This window comes from Argopecten irradians, unplaced genomic scaffold, assembly GCF_041381155.1.
Source record: "Argopecten irradians isolate NY unplaced genomic scaffold, Ai_NY scaffold_0044, whole genome shotgun sequence".
Classification (NCBI taxonomy): domain Eukaryota; kingdom Metazoa; phylum Mollusca; class Bivalvia; order Pectinida; family Pectinidae; genus Argopecten; species Argopecten irradians.
This window is the reverse complement of record NW_027187511.1, coordinates 25,071-44,944: the sequence shown is the minus strand read 5'-3', so window position 1 is coordinate 44,944 and position 19,874 is coordinate 25,071. Positions and strand designations below refer to the sequence as shown.

At 36.7% G+C, this 19,874-nt stretch overlaps 2 protein-coding genes across 2 annotated transcripts; one reads left to right on the top strand and one right to left on the bottom strand.

Annotated features, from left to right (window-relative positions):
• Nucleotides 1-13,444: 13,444 nt before the first annotated feature.
• LOC138311540 (uncharacterized) lies at nucleotides 13,445-14,374 on the bottom strand. The gene is made up of 3 exons (XM_069252851.1): nucleotides 14,179-14,374; nucleotides 14,016-14,084; nucleotides 13,445-13,894 (listed from the first exon to the last, which is right to left on the bottom strand). Exons 1-3 carry the CDS (start codon nucleotides 14,181-14,183, stop codon nucleotides 13,663-13,665), a joined length of 306 nt encoding a protein of 101 aa, XP_069108952.1. The 5' UTR covers nucleotides 14,184-14,374; the 3' UTR covers nucleotides 13,445-13,662.
• Nucleotides 14,375-17,445: 3,071 nt separating this feature from the next.
• LOC138311541 (uncharacterized) lies at nucleotides 17,446-19,175 on the top strand. The gene is made up of 2 exons (XM_069252852.1): nucleotides 17,446-18,230; nucleotides 18,885-19,175. The coding sequence occupies exons 1-2, from the start codon at nucleotides 17,843-17,845 to the stop codon at nucleotides 19,127-19,129; spliced, it is 633 nt and encodes a 210-aa protein (XP_069108953.1). The 5' UTR covers nucleotides 17,446-17,842; the 3' UTR covers nucleotides 19,130-19,175.
• Nucleotides 19,176-19,874: the final 699 nt, after the last annotated feature.

Genomic DNA, 19,874 nt, shown 5'->3' with positions numbered 1-19,874 from the left:
TCGGCAGCTGGACCAGACCGCCAAACCGCAGGGGAACGGTAGACCACTTAGTTAGACTAGAAACATTTATACGAGAAGCATTTGCCAAGAAAGAACATCTTGTGGCCGTATTCTTTGACCTTGAAAAGGCATACGACACAACTTGGCAATATGGAATCATGAACGATCTCCAGGATATCGGTATACGTGGTAATTTGCCAAAGTTTATATCAAATTTTATATCTGACAGGCATTTCAAAGTTCGAACGGGTTCAACTTATTCAGAAACAGAAACACAGGAGATGGGCGTCCCTCAGGGTGGTATCTTGTCCGTCACACTTTTTGGACTAAAAATTAACAGCATAACCAAATGTCTTGGCCAATCTACGGAAGGGTCTCTATTTGTGGATGATTTCTTGATCTGTTACAGATCAAAAAACATGCACACTATAGAACGGCAACTACAACAATGTTTAGGCAAATTACAAAATTGGGCTGACGAAAATGGCTTTAGATTTTCAAGATCAAAAACTGTCTGTATGCACTTCTGTCAAAAACGAAAACCACACAATGATCCTGACCTCACACTCAATGGAATTAAAATTCCAGTAGTTGAACAAACTAAATTTCATGGACTAATATTTGATTCGAAACTGTCCTTTGTTCCACATATCAAACATCTGAAGGATAAGTGCTCGAAGGCGCTGAACATTCTACGAGTTCCTTTCCCATTCTGATTGGGGTGCGTACCGTGAAATGCTTCTACGTATCTATCGGGCACTTATTAGATCAAAACTTAACTACGGCTCTATTGTCTATGGATCGGCTCGCAGCTCCTATCTACAGATGCTTGACCCTATACAGAATCAGGGACTGCGTCTCGCACTTGGGAGCTTTTCGAACAACACCTGTGAAGAGTCTCCATGTGGAAGCTAATGAGCCATCTCTAGACGATCGACGAAAGAAATTATCCTTACAGTATGCTGCTCAACTGAAATCCAACCCCAAAAATCCTGCATTTAACCTTGTATTCAATCCACAACACCAAGAAATATTTATACAAAATCAAAAGCTCATACCAACATTTGGCATCAGAATTTCAAAATTTTTGCTGGAACTTAATATAACTTTCGACACCATTGACGAGTACACCGTATCGGATGTACCACCATGGCTCATTCAAACACCTGATATCAATTTATCTCTACATGAGAGGGCAAAATCCAGTGCATTACCCGAAGAACACAAATCCTCCTTTCGGGAGTGCATTAGGGCTTTCCCTGACCATGTTCAGATCTACACTGACGGATCAAAAGATGGTGATAAAGTTGCGGCAGCATGCTGTACATCTAATCACTGCTCCTCTATCCGACTCCCGGATATTGCCTCCATTTTCTCTGCGGAAGCATGCGCTATCGGTCTGGCGCTTGACCATATCGAAGAACACAGCATTGAAAAGGCAATCATCTGTTCAGACTCTCTTTCGGTTCTTCAGGCTTTGAAATCAAGAAGCCCTAGAAATACTCTAATCCAAAATCTTTTAATCCGAACATTTCGATTATCTTCTAAAACTCAAATTACTTATCTCTGGATTCCCAGTCATATGGGTATAAAGGGGAATGAACAGGCTGATGAAGCAGCTAAGACTGCTCTTCGCCTAGCACAAACAGATTTGAAACTACCATACACCGACATCAAACCTTCAATTCAGTCAGCCATCAAACACCATTGGCAACAAAGGTGGTCTACCGAAACAAACAATAAACTGTTTAAAATTCAACCTACACTTAATCCTAAACTGTCCAGTCGGAGAGACCGCAGAGAGGAAGTTGTACTCTCTCGGCTCCGAACTGGACACACATATTTTACACATTCCTATCTATTGAGAGGGGAGGATCCTCCTACATGCCATGCATGTGATTCTCCTCTCACAGTGGAGCATATTTTATTGCATTGTATTGATTTTAAACACATACGAGATAAATACTACGATGTCTCCGACATGTACACTTTGTTTCATGCCGTGAGACATAATCGTATTTTTAATTATCTCAAAGAGATCGGTATTTTAAGCAAAATATGAACGTTTTCTCATCATACATCGTATCAACTCAACATTTCATCGTTTCATCAACATTGTGCATGAGTTTTCTCATGTGTTTTAGCCAAAATTTATTTTATCCCATGCAAACCTTCTTTTTTTATCAAATTAACGTTTACAATCTGTGTTTTAGTCCTTACTTGCTTTTTCTTACCCTGAACTTTTATCCTGATATTAATGCATGACTTGTAGTTTGGCCCTAAATGACCTTAGTTGTCGATGGGCCGTAAAACTCAAACAAACAAACAAATAAATCATGAAATCGGTATACGTGGTAATTTGCCAAAGTTTATTTCAAATTTTATATCCGACAGGCATTTCAAAGTTCGAAAGGGTTCAACTTATTCAGAAACACAAAAACAGGAGATGGGTGTCCCTCAGGGTGGTATCCTGTCTGTCACACTTTTTGATTTAAAAATTAACAGCATAACCAAATGTCTTGGTCAATCTACAGAAGGTTCTCTAATTGTGGATGATTTCTTGATTTGCTACAGATCAAGGAATATGCACACTTTAGAACGACAACTACAACAATGTTTAGGCAAATTACAAAATTGGGCTGATGAAAATGGCTTTAGATTTTCAAGATCAAAAACTGGCTGTATGCATTTCTGTCAAAAACAAAAACCACACAGCGATCCAGACCTCACACTCAATGGAATTAAAATTTCAGTAGTTGAACAAACTAAATTTCTTGGATTAATATTTTATTCGAAACTGTCCTTTGTTCCACACATAAAACATCTGAAGGATAAGTGCTCGAAGACGCTGAACATTCTACGTGTTCTGTCCCATTCTGATTGGGGTGCAGACCGTGAAATGCTTCTGCGTATCTACCGTGCACTTATTAGATCAAAACTTGACTACGGCTCGGTTGTCTATGGATCGGCTCGCAGCTCCTATCTACAGATGCTTGACCCTATCCAGAATCAGGGATTGCGTCTGGCACTTGGAGCTTTTCGAACAACACCTGTGAAGAGTCTCCATGTGGAAGCTAATGAGCCATCTCTAGACGATCGACGAAAGAAATTATCCTTACAGTATGCTGCTCAACTGAAATCCAATCCCAAAAACCCCGCATTCGATCTTGTATTTAATCCACAACACCAGGACATATTCAGACAAAATCAAAAGCATGCTGTACATCTAATCACTGTTCCTCTATGGCCCTGCAGGTAGGGCGTAAGAATTGTACCTGCTGCCCCTATTGCATGATCGTAAAAGGCGACTAAATTTAGGATCTTATCTTTTCTTTCTCCCTAAATTACTTTGTTCTTCCTAGAGTCTCACTTGACACCACCTCACTTTTGGCCTATGGTTGAGCGCTCGCCCCTGTGAGGAAGGCTCTGGGTTCTGTCCCCTGGCCGAGACACACCAAAGTCTATAAAAGTGGTAGTTTCTGCTCCTGCTTAGCGCTCAGCATAACGGGAGTGGAACGACTGGTTTGCCCGTTGTCAGTATAATGTGACCGGGTGGGGTGTGTTGCCTGGTGTCTTCGGCGGCATGCTTCAGTGATATAGCACTATAAAAAGGGCAACAGTTCCACTATACAAGAAGACACAACACGAATATACCGCAGTCTCCCAAAACACGCACCTCGCGCAACATACACCCAACACACTGCATACATGGGAGGCCGTCCTTACATGACCATAGCTGTTAATAGGACGTTAATTAATCAAACAAACAAACAAACTGTTCCTCTATCCGACTTCCAGATGTTGCCTCCATTTTCTCTGAGGAAGCTTGCGCTATCGGTCTGGCTCTTGACCACATCGAAGAACACCGCATTGAAAAGGCAATCATCTGTCCAGACTCTCTTTCGGTTCTTCAGGCTTTGAAATCAAGAAACCCTAGAAATACTCTAATTCAAAATCTTTTAATCCGAACATTTCGATTATATTCTAAAACTCAAATTACTTATATCTGGATTCCCAGTCATGTGGGTATAAAGGGGAATGAACAGGCTGATAAAGCAGCTAAGACTGCTCTTCGCCTAGCACAAACAGATTTGAAACTACCATACACCGACATCAAACCTTCAATTCAGTTAGCCATCAAACACCATTGGCAACAAAGGTGGTCTACCGAAACAAACAATAAACTGTTTAAAATTCAACCTACACTTAATCCTAACCTGTCCAGTCGGAGAGACCGCAGAGAGGAAGTTGTTCTCTCTCGGCTCCGAACTGGACACACATATTTTACACATTCCTATCTATTGAGAGGGGAGGATCCTCCCACATGCAATGCATGTGATTTTCCTCTCACAGTCGAGCATATTTTAGTGCACTGTATTGATTTTAAGCACACACGAGATAAGTACTACGATGTCTCCGACATGTACACTTTGTTCAATGTTGTGAGACATAATCGTATTTTTAATTATCTCAACGAAATCGGTATTTTAGATAAAATATGAACGTTTTCTCATCATATCATCTCAACATTTCATCGTTTCATCAACATTGTTATCTCGTGTGTTTTAGCTAAAACTATTTTATCCCATGCAAACCTTTTTTATCAAATAAACGTTTACAATCTGTGCTTAATCCTTACTTGCCTTTTCTTACCCTGATCTTTTATCCTGATATTAATGCCTGACTTGTAGTTTGGCCCTAAATGAACTCAAACAAACAAACCATCCACTGAGTCACCATCCTCCACTGAGTCGCCACCGTCTTCCAGTGAGTCGCATTCCTCCACGGAGTCGCCACTGTCCTCCAGTGAGTCGCCATCCTCCAGTGAGTCGCCACTGTTCTCTAGTGAGTCACCACCGTCCTCCACTGAGTCGCCACCGTCCAATCAAAAGCTGGTAAATGGACTCAAAGTGCTGGGAGTTTTATTAGGACTGTTCACAGGTATTTATAAATATTACACTGAACCATGACATAAATAACATTAACTGGTATAGATTGTTAAATATATATATAGAGTATGAAATTTTATTCAATGAACGGATAAAGCCAAAAACCATACTTTGTATACATATTTCTATACATTGTTTTATATAAATACTTCATTTCCACTACTTCGCTATTTCTTCAGTATAAAATTTTAAATTCCATTTACAGGGTGCGGATGCTTCAGATTAGTGAAAAGGCTCGAACGGAGATGGACACTAGGACAGCGTTATAGGATACGTGATGATGCAGAGATTTGTAAGTTTTAGTATAGTTGGTGTCGATATTTTCGCTATAATGTCTTTTATTGAATTATCTCCCTTAGATCATTGATGAAGAATACTTACAATTTTGTTTTAATTTATAGTCACCAATGGTGATGATGATGAGAATGGTGGAAAGTTTCTTTCACTGCATGATCAATTATTAACTAAATTAAAGAAGTGTCATATATATATACAGGTAATATTTTGTCAATTTCTATAAAAGTAACTCTCACAGAGTTTCACTATTATTAAGATCATGTAAAATGAATTATTACATGTAATACATTTACATTGTAGGGGATATTGAAATGAATAGGATGGATTCCACCCCAGGCACTTCAGCAACTGTGCATGTACCATCAGCAACTCTACCATCAGGTAATCTAGAATGATGTTACTATTGAAATACAGGTTGGTTATGAATCACAGTCTTCAGAGGGTAGACTTTTTGTAAATTACTTCCTATACTGAAATTGTGGATTAAATAGCATATAACAGGAATGTCATTGAATTGAACGTCCTATTAACAGCTATGGTCATGTAAGGACGGCCTCCCATGTATGCGGTGTGGTGCGTGTATGTTGTGCGAGGTGCGTGTTTTGGGAGACTGCGGTATATTCATGTTGTGTCTTCTTGTATAGTGGAACTGTTGCCCTTTTTATAGTGCTATATCACTGAAGCATGCCGCCGAAGACACCAAGCAACAAACCCCACCCGGTCACATTATACTGACAACGGGCGAACCAGTCGTCCCACTCCCTGTATGCTTAGCGCTAAGCAGGAGAAGAAACTAACACTTTTATAGACTTTGGTGTGTCTCGGCCAGGGGACAGAACCCAGAGCCTTCCTCACAGAAGCGAACGCTCAACTCAAGGCCAAAAAAGCGTCATTTTCAAACGGCCGTATCTCTGCCATTTTGGATCAGATGACCTTGAAACTTTTCATTATATAAAGGGTTCAATGGCCAAAGCTAACTGGACGTAATGCGCTACTACTGAGTTACCTGAATATCACTGACGTTATATCGACCCCTTACAATTATAAGAAATCTTTGTATTATTATGTAATACACGTATTCTTATTCGTCATATCATTGTTACATAATAGCCCTCCCACTTTTTGGTTTTTAATTTTGATTTTGTAGAAGTTGTATCAATTTGTTTCATGCCTTGGCACAAAAGGAAAGCAATAAACACATATTGATTTACTACTTTCACTTTTACAAGCATTATATGCGAAGACTATATTTATTTGCATGGTAAAGATGTGCGAAAATTATCGATAACAAACTTATCAAGGTAATATTGATAAAAACAACTTTGATGTGGAGCTAGGCCACCCTGTATGAAAAACATGTCATTATGTTACTCAGACCAAATTGTAAAGCTCTTCAACTTATAAAATCATGAACGCAAAGGAACAGTAAATTTAGCTGTAAAGAGGTCAATAAACGGAAATTGAGGCATCCAATTTCTATGTATAAGGATGTTTCATTCAATTCAGGGCTCCGTGCGGCTACAAACAGAGGTTTCCGGGTGGCATATCATATAGTTACATGCGCACAGGAACGGTTTTAGTAATTATTATCCTAAAAGGAAAGCCTTAGCATGTGGTATACGCACAGAACTTTTGTTTGTTAGTTTGTTTGATTAATTAACGTCCTATTAACAGCTATGGTCATGTAAGGACGGCCTCCCATGTATGCTGCGTGTTGTGTGTATGTTGTGCGAGGTGCGTGTTTTGGGAGACTGCGGTATATTCATGTTGTGTCTTCTTGTATAGTGGAACTCTTGCCCTTTTTATAGTGCTATATCACTGAAGCATGCCGCCGAAGACACGCAGCAACACACCCCACCTGGTCACATTATACTGACAACGGGTGAACCAGTCGTCCCACCCCTAGATGTTACTCTCTAAAACATAACATATTCATTTAATTTATTCTAGAATCTACACCCATCTCACTTCCTCGGCTGACATGTGAACAACTCGACGGGCGCATGGAATACCTCATAAAACAGATAGTCACCCAGCAGCTACCTGCAGACTTTGAAGAGAAGGTGTCAATTTTCCGAGATTTTACTCGGACAAAGATTGGCACACAACATCAGCGTTGACTGTAACGTCAACATGGACGAAGTACCGCTATGCTTCGATATGGCAATGGGCCGGACCATGGCGAATAAGGGGAGTGACAATATTTCCATCCGTACCACCTATCATGAAAAGGCCCACTTCACCTGTGTGTTTGCCGTTACAGCATCTGCCCATGGAAATTTTTAAGAGGAAAACCATGCCAAAGGAAAAGTTCCCGAAAGGTGTCGTGGTAGCGGTCAATCCCTAAGGCTGGATGGATCAGGAGATGATGGAGAGATTGTTGACAAAATGTTTTAGACAAAGACCGGGCGGATTCCTCTACACTCAAAAAGGCCATGTTGGTGATGGATTCGATGAGGGCCCACATTACTGAAGAGGTGAAGAGTCACATGAAGAAAAAAACCACTATCCCAGCCATCATCCCCAAGGCATGACGAAAATGTTACACCACTGGATATTGCAGTCAACAGAACATTCAAGACCGGGATTAGGCAGAGATGTGAAGACTGGATGGGTTCCGGAGAACATAGCTTCACGAAGACGGGCAGAATGCGAAGAGCAACACTTGCTGAAGTAACAACATGGATACCTAAGGCCTGGGAAGCTGTACACTTCCCCTGCATTACCAACGGTTTCCGGAAGGCGGAGATCTTGGAGTTCGCCACCACCATGGAGTCCGAAGATGGGATTAAAACAGCACGATGGACACCAGCTCCTGTTTCCTGTGTCCAGAGCTTGCCGCACTGTTTCATTCCGACACTGAAGATGAAGAGTTTGATGGCTTCAGTCCTGAGGATATAGACAGGATGGATTAGTATTGCTGTCAAAAACACCAAAAAACCGGCCAATTTTAGGGCCACTAAATTTTCACAAAAAGTATCCTATATACTCTCGAAAATACGCAAAACTTGACTAAGGCTCGTTTGTCTATGGATCAGCTCGCAGCTCCGATCTACATATGGTTGACCCTATCCAGAATCAGGGACTGCGTCTCGCACATGGAGCTTTTCGAACAACACATGTGAAGAGTCTCCATGTGGAAGCTAAAGAGCCATCACTAGACGATCGACGAAAGAAATTATCCTTACGGTATGCTGCATAACTGAAATCCAATCCCAAAAACCCTGCCCTTTATCATGTATTTAACCCACAACAACAAGATTTATTCGCACAAAACGAAAAGCTTAAACCAACATTTGGCATCAGAATTTCAAATATTTTGCAGAAACTAAATACAAATTTTGACACCATTGACGAATACACCGTATCGGATATAGCGCCGTATCATTTGGCGAAATTTGGTATTTTTTACGATTAAATATACTATGAAAACATAATGGGACTTTACATAATGTATATTTAAGTAAGTACTTTCCGAATGGGTAGCGTCTTTTCCCCCGAGCGTCGTTATGATCGATAGTGATCAAGAATTCGCCAGAATTGTAAGACAGACCACTCCCACGTTGTTTAACGTTTCTATAAATGTGTAGGGAATTCCTTGATAATACTTAACCCATTCCCTATACTGGGGACGTACATTATTATTATTATTCATTCTAAAAATAGATACCGTTTGAAATGTAACGTAGCTGTTACTGGTTCATTTAAGAATGAGTGAAGAATGAATGAATAGGACGTTAAACTAATCAAATAAACAAAAACAAAATCAAAGAATGATGTCAATTCTTTATGTAAATGTCTAAAATCGAAGAATGATGTCAATTCTCTTTTGTTGTTCTTTATGTAAATGTCTAAAATCGAAGAATGATGTCAATTCTCTTTTGTTGTTCTTAATGTAAATGTCTAAAATCGAAGAATGATGTCAATTCTCTTTTGTTGTTCTTTATGTAAATGTCTAAAATCGAAGAATGATATCAATTCTCTTTTTTCGTTCTTTATGTAAATGTCTAAAATCGAAGAATGATGTCAATTCTCTTTTGTTGTTCTTTATGTAAATGTCTAAAATCGAAGAATGATGTCAATTCTCTTTTGTTGTTCTTTATGTAAATGTCTAAAATCGAAGAATGATGTCAATTCTCTTTTTTCGTTCTTTATGTAAATGTCTATGTCTATTATTTCCGAACCCTTTACTGGAACTTAAAACGTTGGTTGAAAGGACTGTGACCAATTTGCTACTTTCTGTGCAGATTATCATTTTCTCCGTTAACAAAACTTTCTCCCGCGATGCTTGTTTGTTTGTTTGTTTGATAAATTAACGTCCTATTAACAGCTATGGTCATGTAAGGACGGCCTCCCATGTATGTGCCGATGCTGCTGCAAAGATAAAGATTTTCTTTGGTATTCTCAATGTCGGCATGATGTCACATTCACGTGACAATTCTTCACAACATATCCGCCATCTTTGTTTGGGGGTAAATAGGAGAGTTGTGACAATATTACGCAAGTTCCACATTTATCCACGATATATTAAAGTCAGGCTATGCTTTCACCGAGTCATGTCGTTTGATTACCAAGAAGATTTACCCTCGGATGCAAACAAGCTGATTGAAATACATATCCTTATAACCACTCCGCTCTATAGAGGATCTGAGAAAATCCGATTAAGGGTCATGTTCGGATGACCTTTATACCAAGTGTAATTCAGATCAAATGAATTTTCTGCACGTTGCTCTGTCAATTGACAACGCCATTTCGCCCAAATATATAAAGACGATTAGCTTTATTAGGCTCTTTGGGCGAGATGACTACGTACACGAAAATAATTCGAATAGATTTTCAAACTATTTCGTCCCCTGAAATTCACTGTCAAAATTTTGCCAGCAGCAATTTGATTGGCCATTTACAAAGGTCACCTGGACATGACCCCTAATGGGATTTTCTCAGATCCTCTTATCTAACGTAGTGATAATAAGGATCTGTATTTTAATCAGATTGTTTTACATACGTAATAAAACTAGTCAATCCTAGAATCAATACGACAGAGGTAGGCCTTTCGATCTATTTTTGGCATTGATACACCTGGCTGAACGGTGACCTACTACAGGTAATGTAAACTAAATGTCACGTGACCACGGTTATTATTTTAAATAATCCTACACATGTCACATTGGACCATGAAGAATTTATAGACAGGTTGGGAAAAAGGGCTCAGCTCACGATCTGGGGTATTTGTCTTGAAACATGTTTGGAATAGTCTAGTATGAATAGTTCTAGTCGGCCTATCATTTTTATTTGAAACAAAACCATATGGGGTCAAGTATACTGGTAGTCTTAAAAGGGCAACAGTTCCACTATACAAGAAGACACTGCATGAATATACCGCAGTCTTCCAAAACACGCATCCTCGCACAACATACACGCAACCGACAGCATACAAGGGAGGCCATCCTTACATGACCATAGCTGTTAATAGGACGTTAATTAATCAAACAAACAATGTACGTGAATGGTTTATTCATCAACAGTTCTCCAAAAATTGGAGGAATCTACAACTACATATTACTCCCTAGTTATAGATTAATACCACAGTCTACATGTATATAAGAGAAACTCAAAAATATACTTACATATAATTTTTTCGGTGAGCTAAGAACATGTGGTATTAACCTATAATTAGTACAGTTAATTCAGGAACAGAGGCTGTCACAATGAACCCCATGGGGTTAAGGAAAATAGATATACCTAGCTACCTGTGACGCCTGACTGATCATCTCAAGTAGGTGTCACCTTACCTGGTGGGGTGGGGAAAGAATGAGAAAAGGGCCTTAGGCCTGGTGGCCATGACGACACATCTTGGGCCCAGAGTTAACATAAGTTATTTATGCAAGTACCTTGTATACCTGTATCATCATGTCTATTTTGCTGTGACAGACATTTGGGTATAAATACAAGAAATGTAGTAAAATAATGATAATGATAAAATTCAAAAAAAATAATATATACATGTATAGATCAGTATATGATAAAGATATTGTGTTTATGCCTATATCTGTACCTGTATAAACACTAAAATAGATATTATATGATTTAAATGTCTCTTGACAAACATGAATTATACGTGACACTCCACATGATTTAAATGTAGATTCATATGTCATCACTTTAGGATTATCTTCTGATACTTGTAAATAATTTTTGCTGTATATCTTATCAATCATGTATCATATGCATGATTTTTTTTCTAAACATGATTTACATGTCCCTGTGTCTGTCTGAATTTACATGTCCCTGTGTCTGTCTGAATTTACATGTCCCTGTGTCATGTAATGTCCTGTACATGTAAATCTGTGTGTGTAAGTTGTTATGATGACGTATGAGAGGTGAGTGAATGGATTGGCTGAGTGTGTCACATTGACCCTGCATGACCCTGTCCTTGCACGTGCACGCCCACCCTTGAGGAAGCGTGTCCGCACATTACGTGGAAATAGGCACTGGACTGTACATGTGTGCTTTACGGCCACAGTACTGAAAGGTATGTTTATTTAATGTATAACTAGAAATAAAGTAATTAACTTATTCTTCACTATGCAATATAATTAATATACTTTATATAATTAAAACTTATTTAAATAAATTGTCCATAAACCTTTTTAATATGTATATGTGTAACAAAGGATCGCACGTGGTCCGTTAGGTTCAGGTAATGTATAGGGTAAAGTGATTGTAAACTAAATGTAATAACCATGAAATCATAATAGAATTTACTATAGATATATAATAAATAAATACCTGTATATTATATTTATTACTTTACAGTATAAATATATCATATTATAGCCGGTACATTTATGTGTCCCTATGTATTGTCAGGTATTGTTCTTTTTATTTCAGGGTTATCTGTCTCCGTTTTTGTATAAATAAACTTTCAACTGTTTATAGTTGCCTTAGCAGTTTTTATACGAAGAGAACCAATATCCACATTATAATCACTCTCGGGGAGACTTCCTCGCATATTGGTGCCCTCCTTTTCAAGATGGAAGCTGCCGTCCGTTTTGGGTATACAAGGTCTGCCTGTACAGATGAGTCCTGTTTGTGGAACCAGTGCTTCACAAAGAATGTTAAGCCTGCACCGATCTCAGAGATCCAGTTCTATAAACAAGAGGCTAAAAATCGTATAATCAAGAAAAAAAGAAGAATATGCCAACACCTGCCACTGAAGAAGAACAACATACCTTCTTGCAGTCATTGAGTTCGTTAGGAGAGAATTTGGTTGGGTTAAAAAGAGTTTTCCGGAAATTTTATTGGACTGGGACCAAAGCCACAAGACAAGACACTTCCACCGCCACTGAGAGAGTTCTACAGCCACCAGTATCTAACTGCATCAAAGGAAGATCTCTATGTGACAGAACTTTTAGTACTGTCAAGATTTCAGCAAATCAATCAAGGAAAATAGAAGAGATCACACTCAGTCAGTCAAGTTCTTTGACATGGCATCACCAGAGGTCTGGCCGCATTACAGCTTCAGTTGCAGGGGAGGTAATAGCAGCTTATGATGTCCTTTGTTGCCGGAAGTGACGTCATGGATTGCACAACAATGACGCAATATAGGTATTTCGCAATTTCCATAGGTATTTCGCAATTTCCGGGGATTGCACAACAGTGATGTAATGAAGTGACGTCAAGTATTGCACAACGGTGATGCAATGTCGGCATTCCACAACGTGAGGTTTTTACACCACCAGGTATTGCACAACCATCATGTAATGTAGGTAGAATTGTCCAATAACATGTTAATATTTCACGACATAACGCAATACTTTTCCCCAATTAAATGTTACTACTTGTTGTAAAATACATACGCAGAATTTCATATTGATTGTGCAATACGAAGAAACGGTATACCTAGGGTATTTCACAATAAGATACATGGTATTTCACAATACCTACAACATCTCACAATAGAGGTTTTTCAAAATTATTTAGACATTTCAACAATCAACTGTGTCCGTTATTTCACAACACATCGTGTATTTCACAACACAACGTGTATTTTCACTATATCACATGTGTTCACAACAAGCTGTAATTATAGCACAATGTCGTCATATGTTATTTCACAATACTAATACAACTTTTTAAGAAAAAATACAACACTGGACAATATGAATCTAATATACATTTTATATAGCTGTCATGTAATGATGATACACAAACTGGTGAAATTCATACATTTTCATACAAGAGACTATATATATATATATATATCATTCCTGAAAAGGACACAATCTAATAAGAAGATTGATGAAATAATATCTTTTATATACCTTTGAAAGAAGAGTAAAGCACACAATCTAAAACACAAGTAAATCCACAATACATAGAATTCCATATAGAAAGGTAGAAAATCCAAGAAACTTTAGTGGGCACATTTTAATGCTCTCCGGAGCAATCTATTTTTGGTCTTGAGGAATTTTATAGTCTCTGTTATTTCGTCCATTTCGATCTGTAAGAATGTTTTATATTGTCTTCTTAAGTCCTCCTTGTACACATCACACTGTTCACATTTTTTATGAATGTTAACTTGGGTTCCTATATCAACAACGCTGGTGTTCATGCTGACATCACAAGGTGTATCAGGAGAGCATGGACTAAAAGAAAAAGGAAATGAAAAGCACATAAGTAAAAACATGTAAACAAAAGAAACCCATGCAAACAAAAAGAAAACTTGCGATGGTGAACTTAAGCAGTTATTTGACCCATTTTACATACCTGCTGTTCAGCAGCTGTTCGATGAGCTTACTTTCTTCCTCCGCTGTCAATGGGGTCATATCCTGATCACTGAATAAAGAAAAAAATGGAATTTATAAATACCAATATTGTTTAGATCGGCAAGTTGTTCATATTTTAATAAATACAGAGAAGTTTACCTTACCTCATGTTTAACAGCTCCTCAATGTAATCTTCCTCTTCAGGGGATAATTTAACATTAGGTATCACCTGATCACTGGGGAGGAGAAGTAAGATATAAATAAATATATATATAATGAACAACACATATATATTATTTAAAAAATTGGTAATGGTTTTTGTTAAATGCTAAGTTAAAATACATGTGTACTTACTTTGAACCATCATCAAACTCATCATAACTGTCCGTTAAATCAATTACATCCATCTTTGAATCGCTATCAAACTCATCATAAGTGTCTGTTAAGTCAATTATATCCATCTTGATATAGAAAATTAAGGTGGACTGCATAAAAGGGTGGGGAAAACACCCTATATATATATATATATATATATATATGGCATCAAATGCCACAAGATTTCATTGGTCAAAAAATATTTTTGATTGAGAAAAAATGTGAAAAAAAAACAGGTTTTATACCTTAAAAATAACTTTTGTAAGCGAATGGTGTGCTACTTATTCTAGGTCATCTATTTATAAATAAATTGCCAAAATGTTAGAAATCACCAGAAATGTTTTTTAGGTAAACTATATTAAAAATATGCTATAAGGTATGAGTAAAACGTTACAAAAAATGATTTATCATATGAAGTGGAAATTTTTTAAAACCTCTCACTATTTATTTTGTTTTATTGATAGACATTATATAAATTCTATTAAGGATGTATTCTTCTGTGGTTTCAGTCCCGTTAAAGTCTCGTTTCGACATAGATCATAAACGTTATGAGATTTTCAAATACGATTTATCAATATCTGTAGCATGTGGTCTGTAGCAAATTTTGTCAAAATATTACATTTCTATTTTAGTAGATTTTTTTACACAGCGATTTTTAGAAATGGCCCATTTGGCGGCCATTTTGAAATTGTGTCTTTTTTGGCTTTGAGAAGAGCCATCGTTTTCCCATTTTTTACTTAAATTGTTTTTACTTAAATCATCACCGCGTCAGCATTTTCAGTTGTATCGAGTTAATTTTTGCTGTAAATCTTCACTGGGTTCATTTTAATTAAAATATTGAACATTAATGTGTGAAATGATACACTTTTGTCACTTTATTTTTACATTTAATGGTAATTTGAGCACTTTTATTTTTAGTCAAAAATATTGAAAAATAACATATATTTAAATGGGGCAAAAAAGTAAGCACACGGACCCCCCATTTTTCTGCCTGATTTAGAAAGAACAACCATTTCCCTATTGATATGCAAACTATTGACAAAAGTTTAATACCAGAACTTTTTCTATAAAGTATTAAATTTGACAAAAATGGCTGAAAATGGTGCATTTTGGAGCTCAAAATTAAGGGGTAGGGGTAGCATATGTTGTTATTTTGAGAAAAAATATGACTCTTATTAATCTTAACTGATATATTTTTTTAATGAAGACTACTGGAAAATAAATTCTACAAACATCCATACATATCAAACACCTCATTAGGAAATTATGGCTTTAAATTTTAGTGTATGTGGTCAAAACGGCGAAATTCCAATAAAATCCACTATTTTGTCATTTTGGTATCTTTGAGTGACAATAACTCAAAAACGAGCACACGGACATATGTTTTTTCTTCCATTTTCTTTCATGGTATGAACTCCTCTTTCCAAAAATTTATATGAGAAAAAAAGTTTAATACAAGAAAATTTTGACTTCTCAGAGGAATAAATGAATATTAACATATAACTCTTATAAAATTATTATAGGTCAGTGCATCATTGCGAACTTTGATACAGGTCACGAAACATATACCATCATATCATGTGATGTACACGTGTGCACACAAATGAAAGGGCGGTAACTGTTAGAAGACTAAGTAACATTTTTCAACATTAAATGAAAAAATATATATATATCATTCAACAACATACCCTTTTTTCTTTTTTATTTTCAATATTATTTTTTATAAAAGATTTTGATAAAAGTCTATAACAAGGATGATATATACACGACGTAATTTTTTTGTACGAAACTGAAGCTCCGAAATAGCACACACAAATGCGATCTGAAAATAATGGCGGGGTGGATGCTGTTTGGTTTCGTGATTCTAAGCTTAGGCTTAACTCATGCATCAACACGCTGCACAGATTACGGAGACTGTTGCAATGAGCGTGAGACATCGTCTCACAATGACATCGATGTGGAATGCTGGTCGACGACATGCCCATGCGTCCTCTTTGACTTGCATGCAAGGAACATCACAACAATCCACTTAACAATGGGTGAGGGATCCGCATACATGGAGATCAATGTACAAGGTCCGCAGAAGGTATACATCTACGCGGATATTGCTGACCCGCCAGCATGTGTAAGACCCATTGTATATAGACAATGGTCTGGAGGCCGTGATAACTGTAAGTAAATAATCAATGTTTTCTGATTTAGGATAAAATTGTGTCGTTTCAATTTTTTGTATTGACGGTTTTTTTTAACGAAGTCTAATGTTTAATTTTAAACTTCATTCTCAGTCGTATTTTGTCTTTTCTTACAAATATTTGATCGCTTCTTCTGACCTAACTACAAGTGTGTCGTACCATGTGTACAACTGACGTTGTGAATGGCATGTGCTTACATTTCTCCTCAGCAAAATAAGAACGAAATCAAAAAAAATATCTAGATACATGTACATTAAACTATCCATGTTTTTGTCATCGTAAATTAAAGCTATTAAAGAGAAATGTATTTGGCCATTGATTTAAGACAGTGTAGACCTAGTATGTGACCAATAGGCACCTGTATATTGACAATCAAGGACCAACCTCTGATAACTCAAATACCCCATATTCCTCAAACTATCAACATGGTCCCCAACGGTTTGAGTTAGAGAGGTTTTACTGTACATAAAAGTTTGTGTGTTTAGGTTTTTTTCACATGCAAATGACATATTTTCAACAAAAAAACCATGTATCAGTATTTTTTTACATATACATTGTATTAGTGTTGTCCCGATGATCGATTATAATCGATGTCTAATCGAAAAGGCAACCGATTTCCGACAATCGATTATGAGGTTTAACATCGATGATTATTTTTAAAACCGAAAGTGTGAGTTCTACTTTCGTTTTCACATAGAGTACAATAATTTATACCATTTTACTCTTCAGCTGTAACCTCTACAAACCTGCTGTTAAAAGATAAATAATTACAAAAATGTAAACATAAGCTGTTCATCGATGAAATTTGTTATGTTTGAATGATTTTGATGAGAAAAATAAAGATACGAAAATAGGCAGAGTACAGTCAGTATAAAATCAAAATGAATAGTCATGCTATTTTTGTTAAAAAAGCACTAACATTTCTAAGAAATTATGTGACAGTAGACTAACCAATTAATAATCGAAAAATCGATCGGTTGACACTAACCAATTATATCTGATCATCGATGATGAAATCTTAACCAATTCCCAACACTACATTGTATGTTACCTCAGACAATGAATGTATTTTTAATGTTTTTTTTAGTATGAAGTTTACAAATTATATAATAATGACTTAATACTTTCTGAGATGTCCCAACACACTTGAAGATTGGTTTAGATTAAAAAACAGCTGTATTTTTATATAATAGTGAATTATAATGTGCAATTATTGTTCACAGGTACATATGATGTTGAAGTAAATAACTCAACAGACCCTATGACCCCTGTGACAGCATCAGAGATAACAGTCACTACAGACTCAGCAACAACCTCGGCGATGACACCCCCCACGGCCTCATCGGCAACAACCTCGGCGATGACACCCCCTGCGGCCTCATCGGCAACAACCTCGGCGATGACACCCCCCGCGGCCTCATCGGCAACAACCTCGGCGATGACACCCCCCACGGCCTCATCGGCAACAACCTCGGCGATGACACCCCCCGCGGCCTCATCGGCAACAACCTCGGCGATGACACCCCCCACGGCCCCATCGGCGACACCCTCTATGACACCATCGATGACACCATCAGGCAGAGCAGCAACAGTGACACCTCCAACAGTGACTGCATCTCCTTTGTCATCAGTAACAACAATTGGACAGGGTAAAAAAAAACAAATCAAAAAAATATATATGGTTTCTATTGATGATCCCCCTAGCATTTTTAATAATAATAGCTATATATATGGCATATAAAAGAAGAATAATGAAAAAATTATCAGATGTTACAATTATTAAGACAAATTATGATATTTTTAATATGTCAACTCTGCAGAAAGGAACCTCAAAATATGAAAAGATGGTTAGTTCTGATGATGAAGAAATATAGGAAGAAAAACCATCCCTGGGACACTAGTGACCTCTTATGACACACTATGATATTTGACAAAAATATGTTCTTCCCTCATGAATGTACAGGTTTCCACAAAATTAATGGCCAAATATGAGGGAAACTACAAATTATTAAGTAGTTCATTGGATTTATTATACAAACCTTAATATTTTAAACAGGATTCATTATATATCTATTTTCATGTCTTTATCATGTGGTCATAAGAACATTTTTCAAATCATGTTTTTTTTATATACTAACATTTTTAATGGAAGTTTTAAATTTCTAACCATCTTCATAAAGAAAAGGAATTCCAAATTTATATAAGTCTTGAAAGTGAAGAATGAATTTGAGAATTCCATGATTATCTTGATGCACATATCATCACCTCATCCATCTACAACCTATATCATTTTATCATTTCAGTTTTCATCTCACTCACAGCAATTTTTGGAGTAGCAATTATAGCCCTCATCATTTACAACACCATCATTAAGAGGCAAGCCACAGAAGCTCAGAATTCATCAATCCTCCCACTGTATAACCTTACCTCAACAGTTCCATCTGCACCATCCCTTACCTGTCAAGATACACTTCTGGAAGAATTAGAAACACTAAAACTGGAAGACTCACCTCTACCGAAAGAACAAGAGAGAAAAAAAAACACATAGTATGAATTTGAGATACAAATCCAAATGCACCACTGCAATTTAAAATTGCCCCAAAAAAAGATGTTTTCATTTTCTGCGAAAAAAAGTAAGGTTTTATGAAAGATTCAATATTTGAAATCAAAATTTGCAGCCCCCACGTGTTTAAATATACCTAAAGTTTAACATCTATAGGAGCATACTTAGTGTAAATCTTTGGTACTTTTATGATGATAGCCCCTCCATGTGTCAAAAAAACTACCTCAAGTTTATTATGTACCTTACATCTCATAATCATTTACATTTGACCTAAAGGAACCATTTTTATATGCATGATACTTTATGATGATAGTCCCATGTGCCTAAATATATATCAAGTTTAATATTTTTAGATATTACTTAGTGTATATCTTATAACTTTGTTAGAAAATAGTCTATTAAATTTATTTTTTTTTGTTATGTTGTTTAACATTTTAGACATTACTTAGTGTAAATCTTATAACTTTGGTACTTTTATGATGATAGACCTCATGTGTCAAAAAAACCTACCCCAAGTTTATGTACATTACATCTCATAATTATGCATTTGCAGTTGACCAAAAAGTGTATTGATTTTTTATACGCATGATAGTCTATTAAATTTTGTTTGTTGTTTTTTTGTTATCTTTTGAAACCTTTGAACTACCTCTCAGAATCACAACCATTATATTGTTGTCAAAATGTGTTTTAGAAGATGAACAGCAGAAAATCAAAACAAGATTTTTTTTAA